The 16,575-nt window shown below is 44.1% G+C and overlaps 1 protein-coding gene across 3 annotated transcripts; it reads left to right on the plus strand.

Annotated features, from left to right (window-relative positions):
* The first annotated feature begins 2,827 nt into the window (after positions 1–2,827).
* Positions 2,828–16,220, plus strand: tbc1d10b (TBC1 domain family, member 10b). 3 transcript variants are annotated; one of them, XM_079521050.1, is made up of 10 exons: positions 2,828–3,313; positions 4,671–5,733; positions 6,455–6,566; positions 7,215–7,322; positions 8,363–8,469; positions 8,656–8,770; positions 9,318–9,383; positions 9,515–9,704; positions 9,801–9,955; positions 12,119–16,220. In XM_079521050.1, the coding sequence occupies exons 2-10, from the start codon at positions 4,685–4,687 to the stop codon at positions 13,103–13,105; spliced, it is 2,889 nt and encodes a 962-aa protein (XP_079377176.1). In that variant the 5' UTR covers positions 2,828–3,313; positions 4,671–4,684; the 3' UTR covers positions 13,106–16,220. The 3 variants fall into 3 exon arrangements, with proteins under 3 accessions (XP_079377176.1, XP_079377175.1, XP_079377177.1); XM_079521049.1 differs by having other exon boundaries at positions 2,828–3,309; positions 4,666–5,733; XM_079521051.1 differs by having other exon boundaries at positions 2,828–3,309; positions 4,666–5,733; positions 6,467–6,566.
* Positions 16,221–16,575: the final 355 nt, after the last annotated feature.

Below are 16,575 nucleotides of genomic sequence, written 5' to 3' on the forward strand. Positions count from 1 at the left end.
TTTCTAGCCTTTATTTTCTGCAGATCATTGACATCGGAAGGTTGATCTTTTTATGTATGCAAATATGTATTATATTTATTCATTTTAAATAAACATTTTAATTATAGTTAAAATATATTGTCTCAAGAGGAAATATATATCTGTACGCTGGCCTTTTAACACCTGATAATCCGCACATGTAAGCCATTAGATTCACTCTAGAACAGGTTTTTAAAATCAAATTAATTTGGTTTCATAATCATAGCAAGAGCACTGCTTTTGTATTTATAAGTAACATAGTCTATTATGTCCTGTGACCTGAAGAGTGACGTGAGTGAAATTAGTTTTAGTAAAAGAACTGTTCCATGCATTTGGTTCCAACATATTTCTGCTGAAGGGAGAGATGTTTTCCACCTTTGGGTTGCCATAGAGAATGTGTTTTGTCTGGTCTGGAATCCCTTTCTTCACTGTGGAAAACTGTTGTCACATTCTTTGCTTTCATTGGAGGGATAGTATTATGAGAGAATATGGGAGTTCCCTCATGTTTTGCTTGGGTATCCCTGTGGAATGTAGGCGTTTTCCATAGCAATGCTCACAAATATTTACCCTAAGAAAAGAGCATAATGACTCATGGCCCGAGCTAGTTTGTGTGTGTGTGTGTGTGTGTGTGTGTGTGTGTGTGTGTGTGTGTGTGTGTGTGTGTGTGTGTGTGTGTGTGTGTGTGTGTGTGTGTGTGTGTGTGTGTGTGTGTGTGTGTGTGTGTGTGTGTGCACGCGCGTGTTTTCTGCCATGTATATGTGTACGTGGTACACAGTCAAATTCTGACTAACGGTCTATTCTAACACTCTCGGGGTATAAACTCTTACACTTTTACACTCTCAGAATTAAATGAACACTGGATTTTGCTGTGAGGGAATGTGATATACTCCCAACCTTGGCATGTGTAGCCTATGTCATAATATGAGATATATGACTGCGGTGTGCAGAGCCGAATGGCAATTCGGGCAGACCAATGGTTTCGGAGAACCGAGAAATAACAATCTGTCAGCCTGCGGGTCTGAGAAAGAGGCAGACATTCTCTCTGTGTTCTGGCTGAATGGAATAGAGAGCCTGCCTGGGGAGCAGGAAACCCCAGTTGTCTCAGGTTCGACTCCAGGCCTGGCCAGCAATGTTTTGAATATGACTGGTCAAAATATCCTTGAGCAAGACACCTACGATATCCCCCAACTGCTCTGTGCCCCTTGTGGGTAGGGAACAGCAAGACACCTACAATATCCCCCAACTGCTCTGTGCCCCTTGTGGGTAGGGAACAGCAAGACACCTACAATATCCCCCAACTGCTCTGTGCCCCTTGTGGGTAGGGAACAGCAAGACACCTACAATATCCCCCAACTGCTCTGTGCCCCTTGTGGGTAGGGAACAGCAAGACACCTACAATATCCCCCAACTGCTCTGTGCCCCTTGTGGGTAGGGAACAGCAAGACACCTACAATATCCCCCAACTGCTCTGTGCCCCTTGTGGGTAGGGAACAGCAAGACACCTACAATATCCCCCAACTGCTCTGTGCCCCTTGTGGGTAGGGAACAGCAAGACACCTACAATATCCCCCAACTGCTCTGTGCCCCTTGTGGGTAGGGAACAGCTACTGTATAGGTTGAGCTGAATTGTTCCCAGCATGATCCCAAATAGGCCTGAGTCGTAGTTACTAAGAAGACCTACAATCCTAGCATGTAGTGGTCTAGTCTCTCATCTCTGATGAATTGAAATTTGTATATTGACCTGTACTTTATTTGAACTGTACTGTACTGTACTTCTACAAACTGTTAATACAATGTTCAATCAATCAATGCTGAAGTGAATGTACAAGGATACAGGGCGACCTTTGGGTTGCTATGGAGATTCTGAACATGTTTGTGCACAGTTGAGTTCATACTAGCCTGGAATCCCTGGAATCGTACTGTAAAAAAATGTTGTCACCTTTGCTCATTGGAGACAAAAGGGGAGTTCCCTCACAAAAGGTCTTATGTGGTTGACATTGTTTTGTTTGAGTATCCCTGTGTTATTTACTCTTGAAAGTGAGCAATGTGTTGGGGCTGTTAGTTTCAAGTTTCAGCAACATATACAAATCAAAATGTCAATGATATTTAGTACTACCTTTCCAGTTCTGTCAAATACATTGGATTGTTTTGTCCAATTACAAATCATAATTTTAGAGAAATATGATGTCAGATATGGGTGTAACTGGTACAGTAGATGCGCCATTGGCTGTCTATTTTGTGTGTGTGTGTGTGTGTGTGTGTGTGTGTGTGTGTGTGTGTGTGTGTGTGTGTTTGTGTGTGTGTGTGTGTGTGTGTGTGTGTTCAGTCAACTAACACAGTTGACTGAATTAAACTAAACGCGATGCTGCCATCTACTGGCATGCCATCTACTCGCATGATAAAACAATATCCTACTCATAAAAGTGGGTCTGAACTCATGGCTGTGTAAGTGAAAGACGATTTTCCCAAAGGAATGGTGCGTTTTTTTCGTTAAAGGCCCAATCTGGTATTGTTGTGCACGAACACTACTGTATTCTCTCTCTTGTTTTATTTTTCGTTTTCTTTACACATACAAATAGGTTGTTAAAAACAAAACAAAAAAGCTAAAATATAACTGAACTGTTTTTAACTTGTACTGCGACCTTGAGTGCCCTGAAAGGCGCCTTATAAATAAAATGTATTGTTTGTTTATTTTGGGGGACAGTGCTTGAGTCTCCAGTGCACGCACTGCACGCCACGGTACGTTGCAGATGAATGCGTCTCCGTGTCACACGGACGCGCACGTTGCTGTCAGTCAATACAATAGGAAATGCAGGCGGCTAGTGTTGGATGTGCCCGTGCCGCTACTAGGGCAACAATACCGACGAGGGTCATTTTAACAGAGAAAGTCCAGCTTGCTTTAAAAAAAAACATGATAAATATGACCTTGTTTGATTGAAGGGGGGGTGTTTATTGACCCCCTGCTGTATGTCTGAGGGTTAACCAGTCATCCATCTAGGTAGCTCTCTAGGCTAACAATAACAGAACACTATAGGTTAACATTAGCGTGTGCGCTACTAAAATACGCTAACTCAGCTAGCGGGCAAGCTTGCTGTCACTTTGCGTTGCGGGGACGTCTCTGTAACTTCATCGCCCGACGCCCCGCCGCTTGTTCCTGTTCCTGCCATTAAATCCTCCTGCATTCTCGTGTTTTCATCTTTATAACGGAGGAGTTTTCCGGAGCCGGAGCTGTGGGGGGGCTGGCGACAGGGACGGGAGGAGGGACCCCCTGGCCGTCCAGGCGGACCGTGGGTGAGTGGACTCGGCTGGACTCGGCCAGTGACAGTGTGGAGGTGAAGTGGTGGTGCTCTGAGGGGAGCAGCCGTGGGCAAGGCAAGGCCGTGGTGAAGTGGTGCTCTGGGGGGAGCAGCCCGGTAGGGCCGTGGTGAGGTGGTGCTCTGGGGGAAGCAGCCCGGTAGGGCCTTGGTGAGGTGGTGCTCTGAGGGGAAGCAGCCCGGTAGGGCCTTGGTGAGGTGGTGCTCTGAGGGAAGCAGCCGGTGGGCAAGGCCGTGGTGAGGTGGTGCTCTGAGGGAAGCATCCGTGGGCAAGGCCGTGGTGCTGTCGGCTCGGACAGGGCCATGGCCGCTATAGAACCAATATAACAAGGACTGCGTAGATGATGTCACACATTATTAGCGTTGTCTTGCGGAAGTTGCTCATTAGTGGCCTTGGCATTTTTCAACTGAGAAGTTTTAAACGCTTTTCATTTTATGAAAGGCAATACATGGTAATTATTGTCAACTTATGTCAAGCAAGAGGCTCCTGCTGAAAAGGTTGAACCCAAGCTACAGCTACAAACTTCCGATTGTTTGTAACGTAACTGACTTCTCCTTTGTGTTTTCGACGTTCGAGTCTCACTGGAGGGTGTTAGCCATTATAGGCTAGCAAGCTGTAAACTCATTATGTTCTGAACCGGGAAGTTGTGCTGCTTTGAGTCGGGCCTCTTGCGATTACCAAGTGGTTGAGTTTATTTTAGTTACTAGTAAGTCTAGATGTATACTAACGTTAGCAAAAACACTGATATGACAGTAGTAGCTTTAGTTTGCCTGGGTCAAAATACATTATTCTAACTCTAACACACCCATTCATTTATGCTACTATACTGTACTGTATGTCAACAATAACAAATTGGACTGATCATTGTGTTGTACCCTCAGAATACACCAAATAATACAAAAATCATTAATTTTTGTATTGTATGCAGTATGCTGGTGGTAGTGCAGGGCTTTGGATTTTTCTGGACACCGTAGCTACAGGCCAAGTTTTGCCAGGCAACTAGATTTTTAGATATCTTCCAAATGATGGTTTGTTACATGACAAAGTTGTAGGTGGGCTGACCAACCGCAGCATGATGTGGCTATTGTCTGTAAAAGTGCTGTTTCAATGTTTAGAAGAGGAACATAGGTCTTTGTTTCCAGGCTTTATTGAAAGAGTTTTCATTGTTGTGAAATAAAATTGCCCTTTATATTTGAATTGTAGAGGATAGGATATTGTTGAATCAAATGCAATTGAGCCTCATGTGGGAAAATATGAATTTCTGAACTGTTAAGTGCTGTTTTATTACTAAAACATTACTAAGACATTATCTCCACCTTCCTTCCTCTAAAGGAGAGATCAGAGTGGAACCATGGCTGAAATCTCCACCCTAACCCCATCACCACCTGCATTAGGTGACCCTCATGCTGCTCCATCCATCACTCTGCCTTCAGTTACCCTGGGTGCCAACAGCCCTGCCCCAGAGCCCCGCAAGGAGATGCCCATCCCCAAATCTTCCTTGTACAATAACCCAGCTTTAATGGGAGCCACTGCGCCACCTCCAGCAAAGAATTCAACCCCAGTTTCCCAAACACCCTCGCACGGGCCTCCTCCAACTCACTCCAACTCGTCTTCTGTCCCAGAAGAAGTTGCTGCAGAGAATCCTGCTACGCCCTTGTTAGATGGAGCTGCTCCACAAAGTCAGGAAGGGACAGGGAATGATACAGAGAGAGGGCTGGACCCGGGTCAAGCCGGTGAACAGGAGAGCAATGATCAAAGTGCTGCAGACCTCTTGAACGCTACACCAGAGAGCCTTGTTCAGTCAACGCAACAGGCACCACTCATCCCAGATATTAATCCTATTCCCAATCTATACCCGAATGTGCATGTCACCCACATCCCTAATCCTGCCCCAGAGGATGCTCCGTTTCCAGCAGCACAACCCTCTGACCCTGCAGCCTTGGATCCCGCTCCTGCTGCCACAGACGCCACTCAAACACCACCACCACCAACAGCAACACCAACAGCAGCAGTTGCTGAAGAAAATAGCCTCCAGTCACCACCACCACCACCACAACAAGCCCCAAACCCTCAACCCCAGCCTCCAGCTCGGTCCCTAAAACCTGCCACTCCTGTTGGAGTGAGAAAAGCAGAATTGCCCAGCACACCATCCAGCCCTGTCCCAGTCATCAATGAGCCGGCTTCTTCTTCTTCCCTCTTCCTACCCAACCCCAATGCCAGGCCAGCCCTCGATACCATGAGCTACCTGGAGTCGGCCAGCCTGATGTCAGGGACACTGGAGTCTCTGTCCGGACTAGAGGATGGGAGCTCTATTGGTTCAGACTCTGAGATCAGCGGCATGACTGTCAAACGCACTGATAAATATGGCTTCCTTGGTGGGAACCAGTACAGTGAAGGCGGGTAAGTTTTATGATTTCATACTTCCTATTCTATATTCATCGTGTTACTTAAACTCTGCTGTGTGAGACTCGCACAACATTGGTGTGGTTGATGACTTCATTCTAACTGACAGATGTGAAGCCATGTGCATGAATTGTGGCCTGTCTGGCAGCGTATCTTTTTAATCAGTCATCTTGCCCTCCTTGGTCTTCAGATTTACTCAGCCGTCACACCCCATAATCTTCCTCTTGCTTTCCCCAGTCCCACATTCTGTTTTCCCCATTCTCCCTCTGTTGCTGCCCTAAACATATTAGTCTGTCCTTTATCTCTCCTTGGTCTGAGTCAGATAATGCTGAGAGCGCTTTTGTGACTCAAAATGTACTGACTGTGTCCTAGTATCGCCCTCCTAGGCTCCACCCATCTACTCATCATCTCTGTTCTTTTCTTTCTAGATTTACTCCCCAGTCTTTCTGTGACAGACTAATTGCTTTTCTGCTGTTGAATAATTAAAACATTTATAGATTTGCTGTATGTACTGATGGTGTCTCTGTGTTGATAGGGAGTCGACTTTGTTTGTTTGAAGTCATTACAGTAGATCTAAATAGGCCTGTGTGTGCAAGAGAGGAAAAGGAACTGGAATAATTACAAAAACAATTATCAGCTATGAACAACTCCACCCACTTTATTCCTCATAACAATGTTCCAAACTTCAGCAATGACATGTATATTAATACTATGTTAGTCTTCCTTTTAGTGAAAAGGACATTCGACTTGAAGTCGCCAGACAGAGGGAGATGAAATGGCTTGACATGTTCAACAACTGGGACAAGTGGATTAAACATCGCTTCCAAAAGGTATTGGCTCCGTCTCAAACATGTATGTAGTACTGTAGTGTAGAAGGAATACCAAACTACTCGCCCCTTTACCAACTCGCCCCAGTACAGCCGGCGGAACTGTGCGGCTTGGTATTCCTAAAGTAACCTAAATAAATGATGCTTAAACGGTTAAACCTAACCGTATTCCTAACCTTAACCCCAGTAAAACGATGCCTAAACCTAACCCTATACCTAAACTTAACCCCAGTAAAACGATGCCTAAACCTAAACTTATTTCTAACCTTATTCTCAGTAAAATAAAATAAAGAATACAAGACAAGAACCGTCAGACCGAGCGGTCGGCGTGAGGTCAGCAGGAAAATCGAGGGGCGAGATGGTTTAGGGGCGACCGTACCCGATACCTGTAGAAGTCATGTTTCGAATTAGGTGTAAGTTAAATGTGTTTACACCGCGATATGTGATTACACTGTGGGCTGGGTATACTTGACCTTTTATACTCCAGAAAAGAGTTTCTTGACTGCTGGGGTTGAGGCATTTAAAACATTTTAGGAGACATTTAATGGCGGAATATTGTTTCATTTATTAGTTTGGCTATTTAGTTTATAGTTAGTGAAAAACCAGATGAAGACTACTGTGTTGGAGAATACGTTTGCTTGTGTGTTCCAGGTGAAGTTGCGCTGTAGGAAGGGCATCCCGTCTTCTCTGAGGTCCAAAGCCTGGCAGCTGCTGTCCAACAGCAAAGATCTCCTAGATGCCAACCCTGGGAAATTTGAGGTACTGCCTTAGATCACTTGTATTAGAGGAGACACGTCGTTGTCTACACTCTTCCCAATACCAAACAATAGGGTCAGCACAGCAGTAATGGGGACTATTAGACATACAGAAGAGGGGTATTGGCATAATTACTACATTTGGAGAAAGAGAAAAGTAATTCTACCCTCTCATTTATTCAGGCTCTCTCATAGCCCATCTGTGACCTCCCTCTTTGCTGTACTTCCGGCACCTGTTCACAATAACATTGGCAAACAGAATAGGGGCGAGACTATTTTTGACCTATTTCCGAATGTCATATAAAAATGTCTGTAATCTGCCAAATGTAACACGGAAACTCGGAAAGTGTTCCGGCTAACCCTAACCCATCAGCAGCAGATCAAGAACACTCCCGTGTTAAGTCCAGCACAGGCTGTCGAAACCCAATTTAAACAGGTGTTTAACACCCTGTCTTTACGACAGACATCTGTATGAACTCTTGGTTACCTTTTTACATTTTTGATAGAGCATTCAGAAATGGGTCAAAAAGATGTTAAGCCTGGCCCAGTCCTGGAGCTACAGTAAAGGTGGAGGTGACGTATGGGGTAGCTCTCACAGTACAGAGCAGACAACCTATTTGTAAAGCTTTCATCAAAGAGCGTGTTTACAAATGAGGGAAGTCAAACAAGAGCATTATGTGGAACTTACGGTATATTTGAATTTCTCACAGCTACACTGTACTTGGAATGTAGTTGGATTGAGAACGTTCAGCGACAGTAAAGAAAACGACTCGGAGCAACTGGCAAATCCTTCATTGCCTTAGCTGCTGGGGGCACTACATTATCAAGCGGCGCAAGCGCTGATGCTTTTGTCTGATGTAGACTTTGTCGTCTTCCCTATTCTATATTTAGTTCTTACAGTCTAGTTCAAACCAAAGATGTGCAACACAAGTCATTGGCCTGAACTAGGCTTGTCTAGTGACCATGTTCGGTTCAGGTCTGGGGAAGATTCAGTCCGATATCACTTCCAATATCTAAATGAGTTCTTTGTTTTTTTGCCTCCAGGAACTGGAGAGAGCGCCGGGAGAGGCTAAATGGCTGGATATTATAGAGAAGGATCTACACAGACAGTTCCCCTTCCATGAAATGTTTGCTGCTCGTGGTGGACATGGGTAAATGTTAACTGCATGCACAAACCTTTTGATTGTATGTGTTTACAGCAGACATCTTTGGTTGTCATCATACTTGAATGTCCATGTCATTAGATCATGATAGGGTTTGTAGTACTGTGCATTAAGTGGTCCAGACTTAATTGACAATTACCTTACTCAAATGTTCTCTGGTGGCTTTACTTGAAGGCAACAGGATCTCTACCGTATTCTGAAGGCCTACACTGTCTATCGACCTGAAGAGGGATACTGCCAGGCCCAGGCTCCAGTGGCTGCTGTGTTGCTCATGCACATGCCTGCTGAGGTGAGGGGCTAGGGGGGATACATACCAGGGCAGCACAATTCATTGAAAATAGTTGCAACACTGACTACTGTACTGCCAGAGGCATTTATCGTCTCATGGCACTGACCTTGTTACTTGCGCAAGTAATGTTATCAGTCAGGTGCTACGATGCGTATGTCCCTTAGCAGCATATGATATGATGTTTTTGTCAGTATCAAGCAACTCTAATATGAACCTAGTCTGGAGAGTGTTTATAATCACTGATGATGAAGTACAATGTTTTCAAAAAAAATTTAATGTTTTTTTGTGGCTTTCGCCTTTATTTTATTTATTTATTTTTATAGAGGGATAGACAGTAGGCTGATAAAAATGGGGAGAGAGATGGGGGGGGGGGGTGACATGCAGTAAAGGCCGTCGGGATCGGTGTCGAACCCGTGGCAAACTGCCAGACTTGGACTACCGGCCAAGGTGCCTGGACCGCTGAGCCACGGCCCAGGCCGAAGTACAATGTTTTGATTGCCTAGGTGCCGGTGTTTATTTGCACTAATAAGTTGTGTTGTTTTTGCAGCAAGCCTTCTGGTTGTTAGTGCAGATCTGTGAGAAGTATCTACCAGGTTACTATAGCGCTGGTCTGGTGAGTAAATGAATGATACATTCTACAGCATCTCTTACTCACACAGACACACACACTATTTCATGTGTCTCGCTCACACACACCGTTTATTTAATCTAATGTGTCCTTTTTATTGCTGTACGTTATTTAAGGAAGCAATCCAGTTGGACGGAGAGATCTTTTTCTCCCTTCTGCGGCGTACCTGTCCCATGGCATACCGTCACCTCAAGAAGTTTAAGATCGACCCCATTCTCTATATGACAGAGTGGTTTATGTGTGTCTTCTCTCGCACCTTACCGTGGGCCTGCGTGCTGCGTGTATGGGACATGTTCTTCTGTGAAGGTACGAAACAGAACGCCTCCAGGTCCAGGAATTCATTCCCAGGTGGTCCTCTGGGCTTTTGCCTGTGTCTAAATCGTTCTCTGTGGCTTTTTGAAGGGGTGAAGATAGTCTTCCGTGTTGGCCTGGTGCTGTTGAAGCAAATGCTTGGCTCCGTGGACAAGCTTCGAGAACTGCAGGGCATGTATGAGACCATGGAGCGTCTGCGCAGCATCTCACCCGACACCATCAAAGAGGACATATTGGTACAGGAGGTGGGTCCGTCTCTGGTCTTTTATCACAGTGGTTCTCATGCCAGCCTCATGATATGTATTGGGCCATGGACCTCCATTTGAAAATAGTTTGTGCCAGGGAAGCCCATAAGAGAAGATGTCAGATTAGATTTTGCACAGAATTCTACAACTCTATTTTGTAGCTGAAAGCTATGACCTGAATTGTCATTGCTACACATGATCCTTTTGGGCTAACTTCACTTAGCGTCACTTATTATATCTATCTAATAATGTAGCGATCGCTCACCCGCTGTCTATTTCGCTCGGTCGCTGTCTTTCAGTCAGAATACTTCCTTAGCATAGAGCAAGACAGCTTGTCGCTTTCTGCGCCTCCTCACAACGCCACAACGCACGGACCGCCTCACGGAACCTAGTGCCGCGCAGCCCTGTCCTCTAACCTCAATCTGTCCTGCATTACACACGCCAAACATTATAACAATCATCTCAATTACATTAATTTGCGTAAAAAACAACTCATCTCCCCACAAATCATGTGTCACCAGTGAAATACATGTTGGGACGAACACAGATTAATACTGGGACACACATTTCCGCGCGACAGACCCACACGGGGAAAACAACTCGGACCCTGATACTACAGCTACTCTTGCGTCAGTCGACATAACTTCTTCTTTGGGGAAGCATCGCGGCCAACGCGGGGGTTGCGTGGCACAGGCACCTGAAAGCCAGCTCTGGCAGTTGGACGGGGGCATGTTAACGTGAACACACGCGCTGTTTCGACACCACACTGTCCGCTCCCTACTCAACCAACGTGCCATATAGGCTACATGCACGCTGAAAGCCTGGACACTGACTACGACAGGTTACAGCCCTGCGTGCACCCAGTGTGACTGTGTGACACACTGAACATCACCATCACAAGTATTCATCATATGTTATGATCCAACAGATATAAAAGTGCACAGGATTGTAACTGTTGCCAAGGCAATTCCCCGTCCGGGTGGACTTAAACCCTGTTGTTGTTAGACCATCTGTAAACAATCTATTACATTGCATTACCCACACTGAACATCATTTGCTGTTCATATATTCAGAACGGGTAAGGACTAGTACTATAATAATCAATAAATCAATAAATACTTTATTTCAGACCCAGGGAGATCCATATCACAGAAATATACATACATCACAGTATAAAACACATACAGTACAGTACAAAATAAAAAATAAAGAATAGTAAACATTCAATCTGGTGTCTCTATTTTGGCAAAAATGTTTACAAATAGCTATTATTCTGCCACGTCTTGTGGGCTTATAGATAGCTATTTTGTATTTATTTATTTTCAAAATAGGGCTTAAATGGTTCATCTATTCCTCATTTTTCTGGGGACCCTCTGGAACAGTATACAGTACCTAACGAAGGCCCATGAGACTGACACGTTCTTTGTCCTGATGTCCTCTATGTTAGCTAGCTTTTAAAACGGTGTGCGTTTCTCCTTTCTCCGACCCTCTGGAACCCCCTCAAGGACTGCCCTTTCAGCGGATTCGACCGTTATCTCTGCATTGGAACGGCGAAATCATCCGTTATCAGCACGTTTGAATGATTTCAAATTTCCATACTGGCATCCTCACCACATAGCCTGGTCAAGGTTTCCCCCTGGTGGACGTGTCATTTCCAACTATTGTCGGTGCATGGAACTAGGAGCTACTAATATATACTATTCTCTGCCTATCAGGACGTAACTCGGACGGCGCTGAGTCGGGTCTGGTGGCCTTCACAACGCTCGGCACGGCGACTCGCTCGGCTAGCGCCTCGCTCGGCGGTGCCTCACGTAGCTCATGGCCACCAGACACGGCGCGCCTCCGTCAGGACATCAGTGATAATGACAATGCTACGATCGCAGATAATTACATACTGAACAGTGAGGATGCCAGTATGGACATTTTGGCACCATTCAAACGTGCTGATAACGGATGATTTCGCCGATTCAATACATGACACCAGTCGAATGGGGTGGCCCTTTGAGAATGTTTTATCACACACAAATGAGCCACACGATCACATCTCATACTCACTGACACGTGTTATGAGTCATCTTTTGGCTGCTGTGTCTAAAGCTGTGTTTACTTCCCCATGTCTGACTTCTCCTTCCTTCTATCTGCCGTGTGATGGTGGCTATGTAGATCATTATCCTCCCTGTGACGGAGGCTCTGATCGAGCGGGAGTGTAATATCCAGGTGAGGAAGTGGAGGGAGTCCAGAGGGGAACTAACTCACCAGCCTGCCCGCCGACTCCATGGGACGCGGGCCATCCACGAGTACAAACGCAGAGCTTCTGCCATCAGTTCTGGAGGCAGCTTCTCTTTCCTGAGCAGCTCAATACCTCCACCAGGACCCCTCAGGGCCTCCTCCAGCCTGCTCTCTCTCCCCGGCTTCCGCCGGTCCAAGACTCCATTCCGATCCCAAACCAAGAAGGGCTCTTTTTCAGGGCCGTCAGGAATGGCAGGCCTGCCACCTCAGCCACCCCCCTCCTCCAGCTCTAACCAAGCACAAAGCGCTAAACCACCCATGTCTGGGGCAGCTCCCAGGGCACCAGCACCCCAAGTGCAAAGTCCCCTTGTTGGGTCTGGGTCTGGCACCTCACCTGGACCTGCTCAGGTGTCAGAAGCCACCGCAATACAGGGTCAGCAGCATGGTGCTCCAACCCCAAACCAGAACCCTCCACCCAACACCTTGTTACCCTCCCCTAAGGTCGTCTCTGAGCAATTTACAACCACCATCCCCTCTCCCACAGCCAACAATTCCCCTCTTTCCCCAGCCAACAATACCCCTCTTCCCCCAGCCAACAATGCCCCTCTGCCGCCAGCCAACAAAGCCCCTCTGCCTCCCTGCTCTGATGGGGTAAAGGAAGTGGCCACGGCAGGAGTAGAGGAAGAAGGGAAGAAGAAGAAAAAGAGCAAAGAGGACAAGAAGAAGGAGCGAGAAGACGATAAGCAGAAACTGAAGGAGAAGAAGGAAAAGGAGAAGGCAGAGAAAGAGAGGATCAAGAAGGACAGGGAGAGGATTGAGAAGGACAAGAAAAAAGAGAAGGGTGGGAAGAAAAAGGACAAAGGGGGTGGCGGGGAGGCAGGGGAGAAAAATGGATCCGCTGCAGCCAGAGATGTGGTCTAGTTTCCCCCAATCACACCATCTCGGCAGAATGAAAGAACCCCCAGAAGTAGAAAGAATAATACAATAAAAGAAAAAAGAGAAGAACGAACAGGGGTTGGGAATAACTTCTTGTATAGTGCATCTCATTAAAGACTTTATGTAGTCCATGGATTATAATGAAGAGAACTGGAATATGGTTTTAATAGTACCTGAGAGAGGGGAAGGGGGCTTTTCCCCCTTCACCCCGTGCTTTCATCGTTTCCTTTTCCTCACAACTGGAACATGGACTTTGGCTCTGAATATTCTAAGCAGATCAGTCTTTAATTTTTTTATTTAATTTAGTTTAGTTTTTATTATTTAATTTTTTTTTAAGTTTGCGTAATTTTTTATATATATATTTTAAATCGGAGATTGAAGTCAGAGGATAGATGACATTAAATTAAGGAAATGGTTGGACTGGCAGGTTGTAGTTTTGGTGCCATAGATGAATGGCCATAGATGTAAATAGAAAATCGACCTATATAAGATCATCTTGACACCCACGCTGTTATTGCCCTATTGTTTCTTATCCATGGGCCCGAAAGAAGAAAAACTCAAGTAAGTATAAAATAAAACCTTTGAGAATTGTCTCAAACACAGACGCTGAAAGACAGTGATGTTTAGTAACGTTGTCGCTGGATGTGAGGTGGATATATTTATTGTAATGTTAAATGTTGTGAGTGTGCGTGCCTTAGTAGTGTAGTGAAATGTGTTCCTGTACTATGTGGCCTGCCTGCTATTTCCTCTGCACCCCACCCACTCCTCTGCACCCCACCCACTCCTCTGCACCCCACCCACTCTGTACTTTCACCTGTCTATAGGAATACATGGGTGTAAAAGGAGGGATGTACACTGGGACAGGCAAAAGGAAAGAGGGAGAGAATAGGAGGCAGGATTACAACCACAACTAGACACTTGTTGTCTGTTCTATACAACGTGTATCTAGTCCCTGACAAAACAACATGTACGGAGAGTTTTAAATTCACCCGTTTGTGTGGTTTTCAAGCATCACTTAAATTCTCTTGTCTCGAGTAAACTTACATTGAAAGATAGCAACACGATTGCTTGTGACAAATAGTGTTTGCTTGCTATACTATCGGCAGTGACTGAATAGGTCCTGCAGACCAAATGTCCAACTGTCAAATTTAGTATAGATCTTTGCTTCTGATGAACAAAATAATATAGATGTTATTCAGCCAAATGTTCATATGAGGGAGGTGGAATTTCAGTTCCTATAAACTCCATTCGAATGTGAAGTACATTTTTATGAGAAGAATGAAGGATTATGTTTGCACTGCCCTTTTGCAAAGCACCACTGCTCTCAACCACTCCTAACTGGTAGTTATGTAGTACTAGTTAAGTGTAGAGTGTCGTCAGGCCAGTTTCAAACTTGGAACTTGTGCCTTTAGGACCTACACTGTAGGAAGCCACTTGACTGAACGCGCCAGGTGTGCCAATGTGTAGCATTAACCTGAACCTGACCTTTGGGCTCTGATGTATTTATGTACAAAATGGTTAATTTAATCAAATATTATATATTGAATTATTATTATTTTGGAGCTGACTATTTTTGTATGTGAGTCATAGACTCCTGGTTGACTGGAATGATGGATGACTATTCACTGTATAGTCAAAGGAGGATTAAGTATTGTTAGGTTTTTAATTTTTAGAGAAAGGCCCTTTCTTTCTCTTGATTTTTCTTTCTGTTGCACGCTATTTTTACACAACTCAATGCATGTCTGTGCATATTTGAAGTTTACCGTCTTTGATTTGTCAATTGGTTGATTTAGGCTCAAGTCTCCACTTTACTTAAGTGCAGTATTAAACTCATCAGAGAGGAGGGCAGCGATTGGGCATCCAGATGAACAATAAAGACAGGAGTGTTTTACTTTACAAGAACATTGGAGTTAAAGGTCTTAACTGTACTGTATAGTTATACTAAGAAGTGATTTTACTTTGTTCTTTTTTTATGAGCTCCGAATAGGTCTGTAATTTGGGAAGTCTGACGTCTTTGTCCGTTTCACTGAATTATAGTGGTCATAATGATTTATTGATTATCTCCCTGACGTATTCACACTCAGTGTTCTATACTGTAACATGTTTATGTGTACAGTAACTGCCACTGTACCCCATCAGTGTTTGATGGCTTGTGCCAGTTGGTTTGTATACAGTAATACCAGTTTGACAGTGGGAAAGGAAAAGAAACATACCCTTAACAGCCAATCTTTGTACTGTTTTTTTAAGTTCAGGATTAGAGGGACTTTTGCATCAAAGTAGCCAACAGGTCCTCTATGTTCACTGTTTTCTCTTGCTTAGTTCAGGTCTTGACATTTTTGTCTTTTTTCCAATGTTTTCAGCCACACCACCTTTCTCTCATAGCAGCCATGATGTTTTGAATCCAGTAGAATCTCTAGATGCAGAATATTGTAATTAGTTAACTGTTAGGCTAACCCTGAACACATCTATGCAAATGTATGGTAACTCCCAACACGACTGTTCTTAGTGTGTATCGGTGTGGTGGCTGAAGCACTGATCTAGTCACTGATATCATTGTGGCTCGCAATGTTAATCGAGATTGTTGCCCTAGAAGTAGAGAAACTAATTCTGTTTTCCCTGTGCACGCTTCAATCCAAGGATTATAATACTAGTACGAGCAATATTTCTTCGCAGTTCTTGTCTATAATCGATCATCCGTCTCCTCCGCTACAAGAGGTCTGATGTCATGATGATCAAATTAATCTCTTGCTAGTCTGTGATTTCGTAATGTGGAATCAGTGCTCAGCTCTGCAATACTGAGGATCAATCGACAAAAACTCTTCCAACAGGTCCTTATTGCATTTCTGCTGGAATTGTGATTCATTTACCTTTAATTGGGAATGACCCACACTGATGCAATTATTTAAAAGCTTCTCATTAGTTTTTTAATTTATCTCTGTTTGTCTTGTGTGTTTTTTCTTTTTATGTTTACATTAAACTATCTTTGGCGAGAAGTGAAATAAAATCATAGCTAATTGAATTCATTCCTTAACTACAGAAGATCTACACATGATGTATTTAATTAATGCCATTTGTGATGAGTAATAAACAATAATATATTCAATAATTCTGCTATAGTCAATTTTCTTATTTAAATATCTTTCATGTGAAACTGCAGTCTTTCTATTTCTGGAGAGTTGGCATGCTATAATAGAAGTCATTGTTCTCACTTCTCATGTTAATACAAAAATAATACAAATGAAATATTGTTTGAAAAAATGGGTCCACAGCCCTCTGAGACACACCGAGTAGATTTATTTATTTATTTTTTACCATTTTATCATGATCATTTAATAGAGAACGTTTATAAAAAGATTCACTACATAAAAACAAGGCCTCAAGTAAAATATAAATTCTACTAAAGCCTAGCCATGAGGAGATTCAAATTGAAACACTACTCTACTCCAGAATTAGCC

Source organism: Electrona antarctica, assembly GCF_951216825.1.
Source record: "Electrona antarctica genome assembly, chromosome: 14".
Taxonomy (NCBI): Eukaryota; Metazoa; Chordata; class Actinopteri; order Myctophiformes; family Myctophidae; genus Electrona; species Electrona antarctica.

Excerpts from the sequence above, each read along its gene's own strand:
- tbc1d10b (XM_079521050.1), top strand. The coding sequence starts at position 4,685 with ATGGCTGAAATCTCCACCCTAACCCCATCACCACCTGCATTAGGTGAC. Across the intron at positions 5,734-6,454 it reads AACCAGTACAGTGAAGGCGG|TCTTCCTTTTAGTGAAAAGG; the intron begins GTAAGTTTTATG and ends ATACTATGTTAG. Across the intron at positions 9,384-9,514 it reads GTTACTATAGCGCTGGTCTG|GAAGCAATCCAGTTGGACGG; the intron begins GTGAGTAAATGA and ends ACGTTATTTAAG.